The sequence below is a fragment of the Ammospiza nelsoni genome, chromosome 19 (assembly GCF_027579445.1).
Source record: "Ammospiza nelsoni isolate bAmmNel1 chromosome 19, bAmmNel1.pri, whole genome shotgun sequence".
Taxonomy (NCBI): Eukaryota; Metazoa; Chordata; class Aves; order Passeriformes; family Passerellidae; genus Ammospiza; species Ammospiza nelsoni.
Window position 1 is genome coordinate 12,158,177 of NC_080651.1, and position 17,177 is coordinate 12,175,353.

At 65.9% G+C, this 17,177-nt stretch overlaps 2 protein-coding genes across 3 annotated transcripts; one reads left to right on the forward strand and one right to left on the reverse strand.

The window, feature by feature from the left end:
• Nucleotides 1–1,304: 1,304 nt before the first annotated feature.
• Nucleotides 1,305–11,970, forward strand: GCGR (glucagon receptor). Its single transcript, XM_059485685.1, has 14 exons — nucleotides 1,305–1,414; nucleotides 7,694–7,892; nucleotides 8,191–8,287; nucleotides 8,417–8,524; nucleotides 8,752–8,873; nucleotides 8,971–9,077; nucleotides 9,167–9,320; nucleotides 9,462–9,621; nucleotides 9,697–9,757; nucleotides 9,990–10,059; nucleotides 10,211–10,299; nucleotides 10,864–11,002; nucleotides 11,095–11,136; nucleotides 11,260–11,970. Exons 2-14 carry the CDS (start codon nucleotides 7,824–7,826, stop codon nucleotides 11,542–11,544), a joined length of 1,503 nt encoding a protein of 500 aa, XP_059341668.1. The 5' UTR covers nucleotides 1,305–1,414; nucleotides 7,694–7,823; the 3' UTR covers nucleotides 11,545–11,970.
• Nucleotides 11,971–15,213: 3,243 nt separating this feature from the next.
• MCRIP1 (MAPK regulated corepressor interacting protein 1) lies at nucleotides 15,214–17,173 on the reverse strand. 2 transcript variants are annotated; one of them, XM_059485690.1, is made up of 5 exons: nucleotides 16,992–17,173; nucleotides 16,801–16,919; nucleotides 16,608–16,706; nucleotides 16,402–16,501; nucleotides 15,214–15,604 (listed from the first exon to the last, which is right to left on the reverse strand). In XM_059485690.1, exons 1-4 carry the CDS (start codon nucleotides 16,997–16,999, stop codon nucleotides 16,437–16,439), a joined length of 291 nt encoding a protein of 96 aa, XP_059341673.1. In that variant the 5' UTR covers nucleotides 17,000–17,173; the 3' UTR covers nucleotides 15,214–15,604; nucleotides 16,402–16,436. The 2 variants fall into 2 exon arrangements, with proteins under 2 accessions (XP_059341673.1, XP_059341672.1); XM_059485689.1 differs by having other exon boundaries at nucleotides 15,214–16,501.
• Between the last annotated feature and the right edge of the window lie 4 nt (nucleotides 17,174–17,177).

Sequence of the window (17,177 nt, forward strand, 5' to 3'; positions counted from 1 at the left end):
CTGGCTGGCATCTCCACTCTGGGCTTATGCCCAGCTGCAGCAGAGGCCATGGGCAGGTGAAGGCTCGTGGAGCTGGGTCTGCCCTGCCAGGCTGTGCTTCCTCATCCCCCATGTCCTGCAGCACCCCAGGCTCTGGGGCTGACGGCTGCTGCTCTGTGCCATGCAAAGGGCCAGCGTGGAGCAGGAGAGCGATGGAGCCCCATGGCCCCGGCAGCACGGAGCCCTGCTCAGCCCTGCGCTCCCGTGTGCGCGTTCCCTGTCCCCCATCCCCTGTGGCAGCCGAACTGCAGCGGCCACACTGGCAGGCAGGACAGCGTGTGCCAGGCTCGGCCGCGAGCGCAGCGCCCACAGCTGCAGTGCGAGAGCACCGCTTATCTGCTGCGCATCGGGGAACGCGGGGCTGGCACAGCCGGTGGCCGTGGCCGTGCCGCCTGCCCCTGCTCCCGCCCTGCTGCCTGCAGCGGCTCCCCGGGCACCTCTGCCCGCTCCAGCTACGGCTCCGGCTGCCCGCCCTCCCGCAAAGCCCCCTCCCGGCCTGGAAGGTGCCGGGGCCATCTCCGGGGGAAGCGGTGGCTCCGATCCTCGTGGCAAAGGCCAGACCCCCGCGGGTCCCCGCGCTCCTGTGCCCACACCCGGGGAAATTGCTGCCGGCGGCGGCCGCCGGAGCGGAGCCCGCGGGAGGCGGCTCCGGGGATGCGGGGCTGCGCTGAGCGCCCACCGGGCTTCGTGCGGGCTCAACCGGCACGGCCCCGGGTAAATGCGTTCGTGCCGGGAGGCCGGCACAGGGCACCCCCAGGCCGGGGCTCCCCGGGTCCCCCTGCCGCCCTGGCCAGCCGGTCCCGGTGCGTTCCTGGGCTGTGTTTACCTGCAGCGGGACGGCGGCGGCCGACACTGACCCGTCACCGCCGGCGGCGGCCGGAGCGCGGGTGTTGAGGCGGCCGGCGGCGAGACCCGCCCGGCTCCCGAAGGCTTCGAGCAGCCCCCGGAGCGGGCGGCGCGCTGGGACCGGGGAAACCTTCCGATGAACGGGTCCCCGGCCCGCTCCCCCGGGGCTGGCGGGTCTATCTGCCCCCGCCGCTCCGCCCGTCCCCGCCGAGCCGAGCAGGTGCCCGGGAGCGGGGCGGGGCGGGGACAAGCGGCGGCGCTCCCGGCAGCGGCCGCCGGTGATGCGGGGGCAGCGCCCGGCGCTCGGGCGGGGCTGGGCACCGGCTGTGCCCCCCTGGTGCCGGCGGGAGGAGCGGGGCGGCGGGACGCGGCTCCGTGCCCGCGGTCCCTCCCCCGAGCCGGTCCCTCCCCCTGGGTCGCCACAGCCGCTGCCGTCGCGGCTCCGCTAAAGTTTCGCCGAGCGCGCCGGACCCGCTCCCCGCCGGTCCCGAGATGCGTTCGGGAGCCGCCGCGAGCCCAGCCCCGACAGGTACCGGCAGGGCAGGGAGGGAGGAGGGCAGGGAGCGCCCGCAGCCGCGGGCTCGGGGCTCGGGATGTCGCCGGTCCCGTCGCGGGGATGTGGATTCGAGCGAGGACTGCGCAACCCCGGGGCCGCGAATGGAGCCCCGGGACCCCGGAGCCGCAGCTCCCCGAGCCGCCCCGGTGCTGGGCGCCGGCCCCGGGGAAAAGGAGCCCCTGGGTGCTCTGGGCCTGGGGCTCCCGCAGGGCTGCGCCCGCTGCCCGCTGGCATTCCTGGGCAGGGGCGCTGCCGTCGGACTCACGGCACCCCTGGGCTCTGCCCCGGGCAGCGATTCCGGCTGGACTCCGCCGCTTTGGGAGCGATTCCCGGAGCAGCCTCGGTCGGGGCGGGCCGTGCGTGGTGTCCCTGCCGCGGGCACAGCGGTGCCCACGCGTGTCCTGCAGAGGGGCCGAGGCAGGGGACACTTTGCCAGGTCCCAGCTCTCCCCAAGCTCTCTGGGTATTACGGGGGCCTGGTGCGAGTGCCCTTTGTGACTCTGTCCCGAGCTCTGCTGTGTCAACACGGCGTTGGTAAATGGCTTTGTTTAACCAGGACATGTCGGGTATGTGACCTTGCCGTCCTCCTGGTTGCAAGTGCATCTCCAAAACTGCTGCGGGTCCCCTCTGCCCGGCCCTGCACTTCCCCCGGGTGGTGAGGGACGCAGGAACCGCGGGGCCAGCCTGCTCCCCGGCACAGAATGGCCTCAGGATGGAGCATCAGCTCTGCTGAGCCCCCTGCCCGTGCGGCGCCTGCCGCGGTGTCCTGACCCACACCAAATTCAGTGACTGCCCCTGTGATTTTGTCTGTGCATCAGCAGGAAAATTTAGGGCCTGCAGGACCCCTCGTCAGCGTGTTAGTGCTGCCCCAGCTGCCAGCTCCTGTGGCTTCCCACCAATCCTGCTCCTTTCCGCACACTGCGGTGCATTTCTTTCTTTTTTTTTTTTTTTTTTTTTTTTTTTTTTTTATGTTCTGTTGCCTAGAGAGGGAAAAAGAGAAAAGGCTGAACAGAGAATAGGCAAAATGTGGATTAAAAATAGTTAATGAAAAAATGTGACCGCAAACCCTGATCAGCAGCACAGGGCTAAAACCAGCCACTGAGCACAGCATCTCCATGCACCTCGCTGTGCCAGGCAGGGACTGGGGCAGGAGAAGCCGGACATGGGGGAGATGGGATGGCTGCTCTTCTCCATCCCCTGTGCTCCACCACTGCCTCCTGCTTTGTCCTGTGTCCCCATGTCCCTGTTGATCTGCCCCAGCTCTGGGGGCGGGTGCACACGCCTGTGGTGCCAGAGGATGGCTGGGCACGCATGGCCCCCGCAGCAGCCCTGCCTTGCTGGGGCTGCACATCTGCTGCTCGGGTGTGGAGATCCCAGTGCAGGGGAGTGTGTGCACCAGTTTGTCTGCACTGACCTTTTCCTAGGCTTTTCCCAGCCCTGTGCCTCCCCTGTGACATGCTAACCACACGTGTCACACTGCCTCCTGTGCCTTCCGTCTGTGTTTCACAGGTTTTCATGCAACGTGATGAACAAAAACACCCCTTTCCTCGAGCCAGGGATGAGGTGCTGTGTGGCTCAGCATCCCCATGCCAGAGCCAGCTGGGCAGCAAGGTGATTTGGCTGCTGCCAGGCTGTATCATGGTCCCTGTATCATGGTTTGGTACAAGGCAGCTGTGCAGGTGCCCCCTGACCATGGCTTGTGGTGACCAGGCTGAAGGGGAGGTGATGCAAAGAGCATCCTATGCTCCTGTAGATGAAAACACTGTCAGGGCTGGTTTGGGTTTTCTTGGTCCAGGGTTAGACAGAATCTGCCATCACCAGGGCCTGGTGATGTTCGCTCTCTCCGTGTGCCACCCATTCCACAATCTCGTAGCTCTGTGCAAACAAGTCACAGCCTTGCAGCACAAGGACTGTTCTGGGCTGCTCAGCTGCTCCTTTGCTGCCAAAGTTCCTCGTACTTAGTTCTCAAGGAAAGAACGGAGAAGGAGAGTAGGAAACCTCCCTGAGCTTCCGGCAGGGACACAGGGCAGGGACGGTGCAGGACAGAACTCCTGGACCTCCCTGCCAGGGCCGTGTCCCCTGCCCTGCCCCGCTCACCCTGGGCCCGGGTGGGAAGTGGAGCAGCATCTGCAGGGCCAGGCTGGCACTGGCACCGCATCGGCTCTGGCCCAGCACCGTCCCCTCCCCTGCCAAGTGCCAAAGCCCCTGCCGAGCTGGCACGTAGCTCCAAGCTCTGAGCCAAGCCAGCCGTGGAAAGCACCGCATTAGCGCATGGGGGGCTAAGCCCTGTGTCCAGGGGCTGCACAGCCCCACAGCTCCAGAGCTCCACAGCCCCCACAGCTTCACAGCTGCCTCCGAGCCAGCGAGGCCGTGCTGGGTGTGGGGCTGTGCTGGGTGTGGGGCTGTGCTGAGTGTGGGGCTGTGCTGGGTGTGGGGCTGTGCTGAGTGAGGGGCTGTGCCGAGTGTGGGGCTGTGCTGGGTGTGGGGCTGTGCTGAGTGAGGGGCTGTGCTGGGTGTGGGGCTGTGCTGAGTGTGGGGCTGTGCTGGGTGTGGGGCTGTGCTGGGTGTGGGGCTGTGCTGGGTGAGGGGCTGTGGTGAGTGAGGGGCTGTGCTGGGTGTGGGGCTGTGCTGGGTGTGGGGCTGTGCTGGGTGTGGGGCTGTGCTGGGTGTGGGGCTGTGCTGAGTGTGGGGCTGTGCTGGGTGTGGGGCTGTGCTGGGTGTGGGGCTGTGCTGAGTGTGGGGCTGTGCTGAGTGTGGGGCTGTGCTGGGTGTGGGGCTGTGCTGAGTGTGGGGCTGTGCTGAGTGTGGGGCTGTGCTGGGTGTGGGTCTGTGCTGAGCGAGGGGCTGTGCTGGGTGTGGGGCTGTGCTGAGTGAGGGGCTGTGCCGAGTGTGGGGCTGTGCTGGGTGTGGGGCTGTGCTGAGTGAGGGGCTGTGCTGGGTGTGGGGCTGTGCTGAGTGAGGGGCTGTGCTGAGTGAGGGGCTGTGCTGGGTGTGGGGCTGTGCTGGGTGAGGGGCTGTGCTGAGTGAGGGGCTGTGCCGAGTGCGGGGCTGTGCTGGGTGAGGGGCTGTGCTGGGTGCGGGGCTGTGCTGGGTGTGGGGCTGTGCTCACACGAGGCCAAGCCCCCACCCCACCAAGTCCTGTGGCACCAGGCTCTGGGGGCTGCGCCAGCCTCGCTGCACTTGTGCGGGGCTGTGGCTGTGCCAAGGTGCTCCCAGGTCACGTTGCAGATGCCCATGAGTGTCCTGTGGGGACGTTACCCAGCCCTGATCCACATGACCATCCATAGAGATCCCAGATGTGGAGCTCATTCTCTCACACGTGCGATGGCAGCAGTGCCGGAGGGGCTGGGGTGGCAAAATCCTCAGGGGAAAGGGGCCATGGTGGGATGAGGAGTCTCTTCCTAGGCAGGGCTGGGCCCTCAGCCTTCAGTGGGGGTCCGTGCTGGCACAGAGCTGCTGCAGGGTAGCGTGGAGGCTGCACAGCCATCAGTGGGGAGCAAAATCCCAGCACAGGCCCTTTCCCACCCATGCCGCCCGCCTTGGTGCAATGCCATGGCAGCAGTGCACCCAGGGCCTCCGTTTGCCCTGCACCCTGCCTGGGCTGGCCCCTACCGACCTCCCTGGGGCCAGGGGCAGCTGCCATGAGCTGCAGGGGCGCCAGGGGCACAGGCCAAGGGCAGTGGGGGTCCTTGCTTTGCCCCTGTGGCTGCAGGGTTGGCACTGCTGGCTCAGAAAAGGCAAATGCAGCCACAGCCACACTGTGAGGGCAGATGGGGGTGCCTGTGTGTGACCCCTCTGCCCCAGCACAGGGGCTGCCAGCAGTGGTGTTGCACATGTCCCAGTGCTGTCTCGTCGTTCCTGCTCTCCTGGCACAAGGTCTCTCCTCCACAGCTGTGGCCCCAGGTGGAGCTGCACTGGGTGTTTGCGGCCTGGCTCCACAAAGGTCAGCAGCCACAGACTGTGACACAGGAGCAAACCCCAGTGTCCAGCACCAGCGTGGGGCAAAAGTGCCCTGGACACCTGCTGTCCTGCACTGCAGCCCCTCAGAGGCACCAATTCAAGGCCAGGCACCCTCCTGCTCATGCCCTGGTGTGGTGGGGCATCCCCAGAGCCTGGCCCCAGCCGGGGATGAGGTGCCAGGGCAGGGAATGTGGCCCTGGGAGCCGGCTGGGCACAGCAGAGGGAGGCGGCGAGGATGTGGGGCCAGGCCCCCTGTGCAGAGCTGCCTGTGGCACCCAGGCACGGCTGAGAGGCTGCAGCCCGTCCAGCTGGCAGAGGCACTGCCAGGGCACCCCTGGTGCTGCTGCTGGGCAGTGCCAGCCCCGGGGAGGGACCCAGGGTGCTGCCAGGGCTCCCGGCCACCCCAGACCTCGCTGTCCCAGCACACAGAGCCTCTGCTCCCTCTCTGCCACTGCCCACTGGCACCACTCCAGGGAGAGCTGGTCCACGGCTGCCTCTGCACCCCCGGGTCTGTGCTGGGAGCAGCCCCTGTGTGCAGGGACCCTGTTGCTGTGGCTGGTGGGGATCTGGCTGAGCAGCACTGCAGCAGCTGGGGCAAAGGGCCTGGGCAGGGACAGGGGGAAGACCATGATGGGGCTGGAGCGTGACTGGCCCCCGTGCCAGGACCCCTCACCCAGTGCAGTCTGCCCGGCTTGGCCACGCTGGGGCAGGGCTGGCAGTGGCTGCCAGATGGGGGGAGTCCAGGGCAGAGGCCTCCCTGCTGCTAAATCCCACTGCAGCCACTAAAAATAGCGGCACCTCTGCCCCAAAGCTGCTCCCCGGCCGCGCAGAGGGGCTGACAGCAAATCCCTGTGACCCAGGGACTGGGGGAGCATTCCCAGCCAGGGCAGGGACTGATGCCTGGCCAGGGACTGGCACTGGCATCTTCCCGAGGGCTGGGACAGAGTGGCAGTGGCACGGGACAGGGAGGGATGCTGGTGTGCTGGAGGGAGGCACAGGGATGGTGGGGAACAGGGACAGGGATGCTGGCATGGGGCTGTGGGAGGAAAGAGACAGGGATCCTGAGGTGGGATGGGAGAGGGACTAGGACAGGAATAGTGGTTGGGCAGCTGTGCTGCTGGGGTGGGGCTGGGGTGGTGACAAAAACAGGAATTCTGCAGTGGTGAGGGGGCTAATGGGCACCCAAGAAAGGTCCCTGTTCACAGAGCCCACCCAGTGAGAGCTGTCCCCGGAGACAGATCCGTCTGTCCTGGGACTGGCTAAATAAGGCCATGGCAGGTCCTGCTCCCCGAGCTGCATCTGGAGCCCCAAGTGCTGATTAATGAGCTGCTCCAGCAGCCACTTGGACATGGCGAGTGGGTCTGCATGGACGGAGGAAACGCGACTTTCCCAGGGATAAAAATAGGCACAGGCAGAGCGGCGAGCCCTGGGAGCAGACTGATGGGGAGCTCGGCGCTGTGGCTGGTGCCGGGGGGAGCCCAGGGGCTGCGGCCATGCTGCCGTGCCCGTGCTGGCCCTGGCACCGCTGTCCGTGCCCCCGGCCCGGCTGCCCTCACCCCACACAGTGGGCTGTGCCGTGGGGATGCTGCCAAAATGGGCCCTTGTGGGAAGAGCCAAAATCCTGCTCAGGAGCCCCATAACCGGCTTAGGGCTGGCGGGAATTACGGCACCTCGTGAGCCACGGCCTGTGGAGCACCCGGAGCCCCAGCTCACTGCCCTGGGCTGGGGGAGATGGAGCCACAGCTGAGCTTGTCCCAGGCCCACAGCAGCCCCACGAGCCAGGATCCCTGCGGGTCAATGGCAGTGTCCCTGCCCTGCTGCCCCGTGCCCTCCCTGGCCGTCCCTGGGGTGCTGCTGCCAGACCATGGCTGGGGGTCGGTGGCCCAGGCAGGAGAGCCCGTGGAGGCAGGGAGAGCCCAGGTGCCAGCCTGAGGGGGTGCTCAGGGGTCCCCTCTGCCACGGGGGTCTGCATTCTCAGACTCAGCAGTGATGCCCAGCGGGGCCCCAGCAGCAGCGTGGGGTGGCACCAGCCCAGGTTTCCTCTGAGGGTCTGGGGGCAGCACTGCCACTGCACTCCAGCCACACAGGGGCTGAAACTGGCTTGGCAGGCAGAGAACCTGCATGGTCACCGTCCCAGTGCCTTCCTGGGGAGGATAATACAGGCACTTGGTGCAAAAATGAGTGAACAAATATCTGAATATGGACACCAAGCAGGGCCAGGTGGGGATGGGGACAGGCTCTGTGCCAGAGCAGCCGTCTCCAGCCCCACCTGCCCTAGCCCCATCTCCCCCAGCTGTGTCCCAGGAGTCCCCGTGACCAGGAGTCTTGCACAGGGCTGCCCACATGCCAGGGCTGGCACCACCAGGCTGGAGAAGCTGCTGAGGGCCAGTAGGAAGCTGTGTGCCCTGTGCTGTGTCCCATGCATGGGGTCCAGAGGAGGGATGTCCCAGCCACGTCTCCTCACCCTGCTGGTGCTGCTGCTCTGCTGCCAGGTAAGGATGAGCTGTCACACACGAGGGTGCTCTGCCCCACGCTCAGCCCAGTACCCACGCAGGACTGCCACCGAGCCACCCATCGCACTGCATGCCCTCACCATGGCACGTGGTACAGCCTCTGGTGCCCCTTTGTGCCTCCTCGTGGCGTGGCGTGGCTCAGAATGGCATGGTGTGGCTCAGAATGGCATGGCACGGCACGGCATGTTCGGCAGCACCAGCTGGGGTCACTGCCTGGCACAGCACGGTGCCCCCTGCGAGCAGGACACGAGTGACGGGTGGTCCCTGGTGCCCGCAGGGTCCCTCTGCCCAGATCACGGATAACGTCGTGGAGAGGTGGAAGGAGTACAGCGAGGAGTGCCAGCGCAACATGAGCCGCCAGCCCGCGCCCACGGGTCAGTGCCCGCGGCCCCCAGGGTCCTGCTGGGATGGGGATGGGGCCCGGAGCCAGCACAGGGCCCGGCAGGATGGGGACAGGCAGAGGGGCAGGGGAGGGGGAGGCCAAAGCTCCTGTCCTCCTGCAGAGCTGGTCTGTAACCGCACCTTCGACAAGTTCTCCTGCTGGCCCGACACGATGCCCAACAGCACAGCCAGCGTGCCCTGCCCCTGGTTCCTGCCCTGGTACCAGAAAGGTAATGTGGGGAGGGGCGTGTGCACGTGCACCTGGGTGGTGTGTGCAGCTGTGCAGTGTGTGCAGGTGTGCTCTGTGTGCGTGCACCTGTGCAGTGTGTTCCCACGTGTGTGCAGCTGTGCTGGGACACCTGTGTGCTGTGTGCATGTGCTGCTGCAGGCAGTCACACCAGGGCCGGTGCACGCTGCCCACGGGTGCTGGCACTCCTCACCATCCCTCCCCTCGCAGTGAAGCACAGACACGTCTTCAAGACCTGTGGGCCGGACGGACAGTGGGTGACAGGCCCGCGGGGACAGTCCCTGCGCGATGCCACACAGTGTGAGCAGGATGACGAGGACCTGAAGGCGCAGGTGGGCAGACCTGGGCAGCAGGGGTGTGGGGGTCCCTGCCTGCCCCCCTGCCTGCCCTCTGTCTGCCCCTGCCCTCACTCGCTCCCTCCTCTTCCAGGAAAAGTTTGCCAGGACCTATGGCAGCTTCAAGGTGATGTACACTGTGGGCTACTCTGTGTCCCTGTGTGCGCTGCTGCTCGCCCTGGCCCTGCTGCTGGGCTTCAGGTGGGACTTTGGGCATGGCTGTCCCCAGGCTGGGCAGGGGGAGGCCGGGGCCCACGCACGGGCATTGACAATGGCCCCCAAATCCACAGCAAGCTGCACTGCATGAGGAACTACATCCACATGAACCTGTTCGCCTCCTTCATCCTGAAGGGCGTCTCCGTGCTGGTCATCGACGCCCTGCTCAAAACCCACTACAGCGACAAGATCGACGGCTACAACGTGCAAGTGTGGCTGAGCGACGAGGTCAGCGCAGGGACAGGGCTGGGGACAGGGACAGGGACAGGGACAGGGACAGGCAGTGCTGTGGAGCTGGGGGCTCTGGTGGGGCTGGGGGCACGGGCACACACACACAGGCAGTGCTGCAGCCCTGACCCCTGCCCACAGGCAGCTGCAGGCTGCAGGGCAGCCACGGTCTTCATGCAGTACGGCATTGTGGCCAACTACTGCTGGCTGCTGGTGGAAGGCATCTACCTGCACAACCTGCTGGTGGTGGCCGTCTTCTCCGAGAGGAGCTACTTCACCCTCTACCTGTGCATCGGCTGGGGTGAGTGTGGGCGGGCTGGGCCCCTGACCCCGTGCCCTGCTGTGCCTCACCCGTGCTCTGCTCACCTCCCCTCAGGGGCACCCATGCTGTTCCTCATTCCCTGGGTCATTGTGAAGTTCCTCTACGAAAACATCCAGTGAGTACCAGCTCCAGCTGCTGGCTGGCGGGGGGCACAGGGCACAGGGAGGTGTGTGGGGGACTCTAGGGACGTTGTGCTGGTTCTGGAGTCACTCCACACCGTTGCCCATGGCAAGGAGCAGGGTTCTGGGCCTTAGTGCTTGCTTCACTCAGGCTGCCAATCCATGCCAGTCTCCAGCAGCTGTCTGGTCAAGGGGCTTCCTGGCAGTCCCCATCTGTCCATTCTGCAGGTGCTGGTCCACGAACAACAACATGGGCTTCTGGTGGATCCTTCGCTTCCCCGTGTTCCTGGCCATCCTGGTGAGCCCCCTGCAGCCCCTGCTCCACGTCTGTGTCACAGGCCCCAGCATGGCTGTGGAGGGGGTGCCCAGGGCAGGGGAGCAGAGGTGTCCTGTCTGCCCCTCCTCTGGCTCTGCCTGTGCCCCTGAGGGCTCGCTCCATTCCTTTGCAGATCAACTTCTTCATCTTCATCCGCATCATTCAGATCCTCGTTTCCAAGCTCCGTGCGCACCAGATGCGCTACACTGACTACAAGTTCAGGTGGGTGTTGGACGTGGCTGTACACTGTGGGGGCACACTGTGGGGTTACACTGTGGGGGCACACTGTGGGGGCACACTGTGGGGTTACACTGTGGGGCACACTGTGGGGTTACACTGTGGGGTTACGCTGTGGGGTACACTGTGGGGTTACACTGTGGGGTTACGCTGTGGGGTACACTGTGGGGTTACACTGTGGGGTACACTGTGGGGTTACACTGTGGGGTTACACTGTGGGGTACACTGTGGGGGCACACTGTGGGGTTACACTGTGGGGTTACACTGTGGGGTTACACTGTGGGGCACACTGTGGGGGCACACTGTGGGGTTACGCTGTGGGGTACACTGTGGGGTTACGCTGTGGGGTTACACTGTGGGGTACACTGTGGGGGCACACTGTGGGGTACACTGTGGGGGCACACTGTGGGGGTACACTGTGGGGTACACTGTGGGATTACACTGTGGGGTTACACTGTGGGGTTACACTGTGGGGTTACACTGTGGTGTGGATCCCGTGTTCCCACGGCACACAGGGCTGCGTGCCCACCCGTGACCCTCGTCCCACAGGCTGGCCAGGTCCACGCTGACGCTGATCCCGCTGCTGGGCATCCACGAGGTGGTCTTTGCCTTCATCACGGACGAGCACGCCCAGGGCACACTGCGCTACGTCAAGCTCTTCTTCGATCTCTTCCTGAGCTCCTTCCAGGTGAGCCCAGCCCTCCTTGGGGACACGCAGTCTCAGGAGGGACTGGACTGAGGTCTGGTTATGCTCTTCACGCCTCTCCTCCACCTTCCCAGGGTTTGCTGGTGGCCATTCTCTACTGCTTTGTCAACAAGGAGGTGAGCAGGACAGTGGGGCACGGGCAGGGGGGCACAGGCAATAGGGGGCATGGGCAGCGGGGCACAGACAGCAGGGTCACAGACAGAGAGGGCACAGGCTCACACTGACAGCTGCTCCCGCAGGTGCAGGCAGAGCTGCTGAAGCGCTGGCAGCGCTGGAAGCTGGGGAAGGACCTGGCTGAGGAGTACAAGCACACCTACAGCCACGCGCCCAGCGCCCGCAACGGTGCGGGCACCACCTGCGAGAAGCACCAGCTGGTGAGCGGCTGCACCAACGGGCTGGGGCGCAGCCTGGGCCCCCCGGGCGGCTCCCAGCGCCTGGAGAGGAGCGCCGCAGAGCACCTCGCCCTCGGGGGCCACCACCACTGCTACGAGTTCCCGGAGACCACGGCCGAGAGCCACTTCTGAGCCCGCAGCCAGCTGCGAGGGCTGCGCTGAGCCGTGCCCGGCCCCGTCCGCCCCTGGTGCCTGGGCACACGGACACAGTGAGGCAGGCAAGGGGGACCTGGACCTCTGGAAGGGAGAACTGTGGGGCCAGGGGGATCTGTAGGGGGGAAGTTTGTCCTGTGGTGCTTCCTCGTGCACCTTCGAGTCCCTGTGCACAGTGCTGTAATTTATCTGTCATATCTGTAAATAGGTGTGGGCCCGTGCCGGGCTGCAGGGCCAGCTCTGTGTGCGCCTTGCTGTGGGGACTGGGGACTCTGGGGACATTGGATGTGTGTGGGCCATGCTCCTAAGCACCCCATGGATGCTCCACAGCCATGGATGGGGAGCTGAGTGACCCGGCAGGGATGGGATGCTCCGGAAGACAGCCCCACTGCCTGCCCCACTGCCAGGCCCCAGCCCAGCCCCACCTTCTGCCCCAGCCCAGCCCCACTGCCTGCCCCACTGCCTGCCCCAGCCCCGCACAGGTGAGGCGGCAGACGTGCAGCCGCTGCAGCGCTGCCGGCCGGGGGCAGCTCCAGCTCCCCAGCACGCGCTTTCCTTTGGCCGCTAATCGGCTCTGTCCTCTCGCTGCCAGGAGCCCTTAATTAAATAATTTGGCTCTGCCCGCGACACCCCCGCTCTCCCGGTCGCTGCCCGGGCCGTGGCCGGGCACCAGCCGGCGGCAGCGCTGGCTCGGTGAGCGCCGCGGGGTGCGGGGCTGCCGGACCCCGGTGCCGGCCCTGGGCTGCGGGCGGCGGGCTCACGCCGTGCCCTAAGAGGCTTGTGCTGCGCACATGAGCGCTAAGCCCGGATGCCGCAGCTTTGGGCGCCACAATCGCCTGGTGTGTGGGGATTAGGCCGGTGCTGCTCCCCGGCTGGGCTCGCCCTGCCCGAGGGTGGCGGCGGGACGGACAGCCGCCCTGCCGTGACCCCGCGGACCGTGGGCACTGCCCGGCACCGTCACTCAGCGTTCCCGAGCGGGTGACGGCCCCGGCTGCCCGAGGCCCGCACCCAGCCCGGCGCAGGGGCTGAGAGCTGGGAGTCCCACCGGGGAACACCGGGCAGGCTCTGCCCTCGGTAAATCGCACCCAGCCACAGCACCGCCCGCCCGGCCGCGGCCCCGACACCCGCGGGTCCCCCGGAACCCACGGCTCCCCGACACCCACGGCTGCCCTGGCACCCTCGGGAGCCGCGCTGCCTGCAGGCTCCCGGCCACAGCGAGGCACCGACGGGGCTGGCGTGGCACGGCCAAAGAAGCCATGGCCCGGGCCACGCAGGGCTTGGCTCCGGCAGCAGAGCCCAGCCCAGCGCACAGTAATTTTCCTCTGTTTACTCGACAACTCGCTGTCTGCCCTGGCCGAGCAGGAGCCGGCGCCGGAGAGGCAGAGCAGCGCTGGCAGCGGGGATGGGAGCAGCAGAGCCTGGCACAGAGGCTCTGGGCGGCGGGGCTCGGGGCCGTGGGGCAGGGGCAGCAGCGCCGTGGAACGGGCGAGGGAAGGGGCGCACAGCGCTGGGGTCTGCCCAGGCCCCAAGTGCAGGGATGGGACAGGAACAGGCGGAGGGACAGGGATTGCCCCGCTCACAGCCATGTGCCCGAGCGGCCCCGGCAGCCCCCGCGGAGCCAGCGGCCCTACAGCCGCTGCCGTCACTGCGGCCTTCCTGACGCGGTAACGAGCCTAATTGAGGCAAATTGCTGGAGCACCAAGCGGTTTCTGGGAAGGTAAATACGGGCATGGCACGGAGCTGTGCCCTGCGCCTGTTGCTCCAGCGTTGCTGTGGCAACACCCACTGCGGACCCCCGACCCTGCTGGGGCCAGGCTGGCCCCCAGACCGTGCCCAGCAAGGGTGGCCCTGTGTGTGCCACACAATGATGGGACCCTCCAGGGACCTCAAGCCAGCCCCAGCCCATGGGTGAGCTGGGGAAATGTCCTGCGTCCCCTGGCGCTGAGCCCTGCGCAGGTGTGTGCACACATACAGCACACATGTACGCCACACACACACACACACACATACGTACACACACACACACACACTCACGTGTACACACACACAGGCAGGCGCTGCCCTCAGCCGCCCTACGGGAGCTGCTCGTTCCTGGTATCCAGAGGGATGAAGGTGCTGACAGCAGCGTGGCCAGACTTGCAGGATGGTTTGGGTGGGAAGGGACCTTTAAACGTCCTCTGGCCCAGCCCCTGCAGTGAGCAGGGACACCTGCAGCACCAGGCTGCTCAGAGCCCCGTCCAGCCTGGCACTGTCTCCAGGGATGGAGCACCCAAGCACCCCCTGCCTTTTCAGGCAGCCCGCGCTGGAACCACTCTGCCCTAAGCAGAGACTCTGCAGAACCACAGCGCAGCCATGGAGCCAGCCCCTGGCTGTGAGCTCGTCCCAGGGCATGGAATGGGGCTGAGGCAGTTCCTCACCCCCAGACTGGTGGCCGGGGCTGTGTCCCCCAGGCAGTGCCCTCCTGGCACAGCCAGGCACGGCGGGCAGTGCCCCCAGCCCAGCCCAGCCCAGCACGCACCCCTAGGCGCGGCGCCTCGTAGGAAAATTCCCACTTTATCAAGGGAATTGAGCACCACAAATTGGTCTCCTAAGTCGATTCTGCCTGCTGCCAGGCCTCTTCCCCACCACCTAATTTGATGACAAACACGTTCCTCTCCTCCTCCTACCCTTTAATCTAATGAAGAGCACTGTGTCCAAGGCACAGGGAAATAAACTCTGATGAGGTCGATTTTTACAGGTAAACAGCCTGATTTCTCTGGCCTGTGGCCTCACTCCTCACACCCCTAACACCCACCACCTCCCCCTACCGCCTCACCATCCTTGCCCTGCAATTTGGCATCAGTCTTTATAAAAATCACCTGCTTATAGGATGTTTTTTGTACATTTCATTAGAGCTTGAGCAGCTGCTTTGCCTCTGGCTTTACTGTGCCCAAGCAGAGGAAAACAAGGCAGAAGTGGGGGTGCTACAGCAGGGCCCTCATGCCCAGGGCGTGTGGGGGTCCTGCAGAGCTGGGATGGCCCCAGACGGGGGGCAGTGCTGGGCTCCATGGCAGCTGAACAGGCCTGCCTGGACACAGGACACAGCCCTGGGCATGCTAAGGGCTTTGAGCAGGGCATCTCACTGGCCTGCCCGGCTCCCTGAACACACCACAGGGCCCATCCCAACACAAGAGTGAAAGGAGAGGGGCTCTGACAGTGACGCCGTCACTCCTGTCCCCCACTGCCCGCAGCTGCACGGATGCAGGGCCTGGGGTGGCTCAGGAGGCAATAGGGGCTGAGTTTCCATCTTGCTGTGCCAGGACCAAGCAGCAGGAATGTTTTGGTGATGGGAGGTAAACAGGGTCATGGCAAGTGTCAAGATGCACTCAAGCAGAAATTCTAGCAATGCTAAGTATAGCCTAAATGCCATTAAAGCAGGAGAGGGAAGAGGATATGAGGGTATTAATAGTCTCAACATTTAAATCCTGGGTGCAGCCACAGCTCCCGGGATGCTGGCCGCCCGAGCCCAAGGGCACTGTGCCACCGACACGCTGCACCTGCCTGCAGGGAAACCAAGAGCCCAGCAAGGGCAAAACCAAACGCAGCTCTCTGCCCCTCGTCCACGCCCCAGAGCTGGGCCAGGCTGCAGCACCACACCAAGGCCGCCCCAAAAGGACACCAGCGTTTATTTACAACACTCCTCAAGTGACATACCACAGAAAGGAAAGGGTACAGTACAACTCAAGGACTCAACAAAGGAAAGGTATTGGCAGCCCCAAGTCCCTGCAGCCCTCCCCACAGCCACTGGCACTGCACGGGCCTGGCAGCCCCATCCCCGCCAGCCCGGAGCAAGGGCGGGCAGGGGGCTGCCAGCCCTCCCTCGGGGCAGCCCCACGGCTCGGCTGGGCACAGCTGGCACGCCAACTCTCAGGCAGGGACGCAGGAACCATCCACGCAGTGCCACGAGCGAGGGGCTAAAGGAAGCACCCCTGGTGTGGTTCCACCACTGTGGCCACCCAGGGCAGGCTGAGGGGCCGGGTCTCTTCCAAGGGCTGCGTATCTGGAAAATGGTGTTAGTATAAAACTGCAGCGTTGCCAGGGCAAGGAGCTCCCGAGCCTTGCTCCGTGCAGCCCCACGGCTGCCCCCACGGCCACCGTCTCCTGTGGGGCTGCAGGTGGCCCAGGTCCCTCTGAGCACCTCTCAGAAGCCTGGGGCTGGTGCTGACACTCCACCTCTCCATCTGCAGGGAGAGGAACACCTTCCCCTGCAGCACCACAGGGACCAGGCCTGATCTAAGCAGGTAGAAAATGTGGCCTCAGATGTGGCCCACGTGCTCTAGCAGCAAGCAGCCCAGGCAGCAGCTTGCTGCCACAGAGGAACTGGGAGGAGCCTGGCTATGGCCTCCCAGCCCTCAGCTGCACAGCGGGGCTGCACAGGGGCTGTCCCTGTGTCGGGAGGCACAGGAACAGACTCGACTGTGCCACCTGCCCTCGGCCAGCCCCAGCAGAGGTGGAGCTGAGGCGCACAGGGGAAAGCGAGACCCCGTGCTGTCCGATCCAACAGCGCATCTGCCTCGGCCTGCCCAGCCAGGCACAGAGGGCAGCGACAGGAGGGGAACAGGGGATCGGGTTGCTCAGCATGAAGTGGGGAAGGGCGATTTGAGGCCAAAGCTATGAGCGGGGGACTGGAATCCTTTGCAACAGGCTCTGGGCAGTCTCGGTGAGGCCCTGAGCATCCTCGACCTCAGGCAGCTTCAGAGCCAGCCCCAGAGCTGACTGGCTCTCCCACGGCCTTTTAGAAGGACAGACCAGAGGAGGAAATCAACACAAAATCTCAAATTAAATCTGCTTGAGGACCTCAGAGAGCAGCCGACCCGCAGGGAGGATCCACTTTAGGACTTCTTTGCATCCTGTGTGTTCCTCCTCTTCAGATCACCCAGGTCGACGGGTTTAAACGCTGCAAGGGAGACAGGAGAGACTCTGGGGGCAGAGGCAGGGCAGCCCCCGCCCGGCGCACCCAATCCGGGCCGGCCCGGCCGGCGCGGTGCCCCCGTCCCCCGCACCTTTCAGGCTGGGGTTCGGCATCTTCTCCACGTATTCCTCGACCAGGCCGCGCTCGGAGCCCATCTGGCTGCGCAGGTCGCGCTCCACGCACTGCCAGGCTGCGGGGACAGGGCCAGGGCCAGGGCCAGGGCCGCTCGCCTCGGCCGCCCCGAGCCGCCCGCGCCCCCACCCCGCGGCCGCCGCCCCGCTCACCCTCGTAGATGAAGCGCACGTTCTCCTCGTGGGCCGGCGTGAAGATCTCGCTGCCGGCGCCGGGGGAGCGCGGGCCGCCGCTCCGCTTTCCGTTGTACACCACCCGGGAGACGGGGGAGCTGCAAGCGGAGCGCGGGGGGAACTGAGCCGGGCCCGGGGCCGCGCTGGGCCCGGGGCCGGGCGGGGCTCACCTGGCCATGTCGGCAGCGGCGCTCGGCGGGGCTCGGCGGGGCCGGAAGGGGCTCGGCGGGGCTGCGGGAGGAAGGGAGGGCTCGGCCGGGCCTGGCCGCGCGGCGCCCCCCGCCCGTCGCCGGGCAACGCGCGCCCCTCACCTGGGCCCTCCCGCCTGCGCCAGCCGCACAGACGGAAGCGCCGCA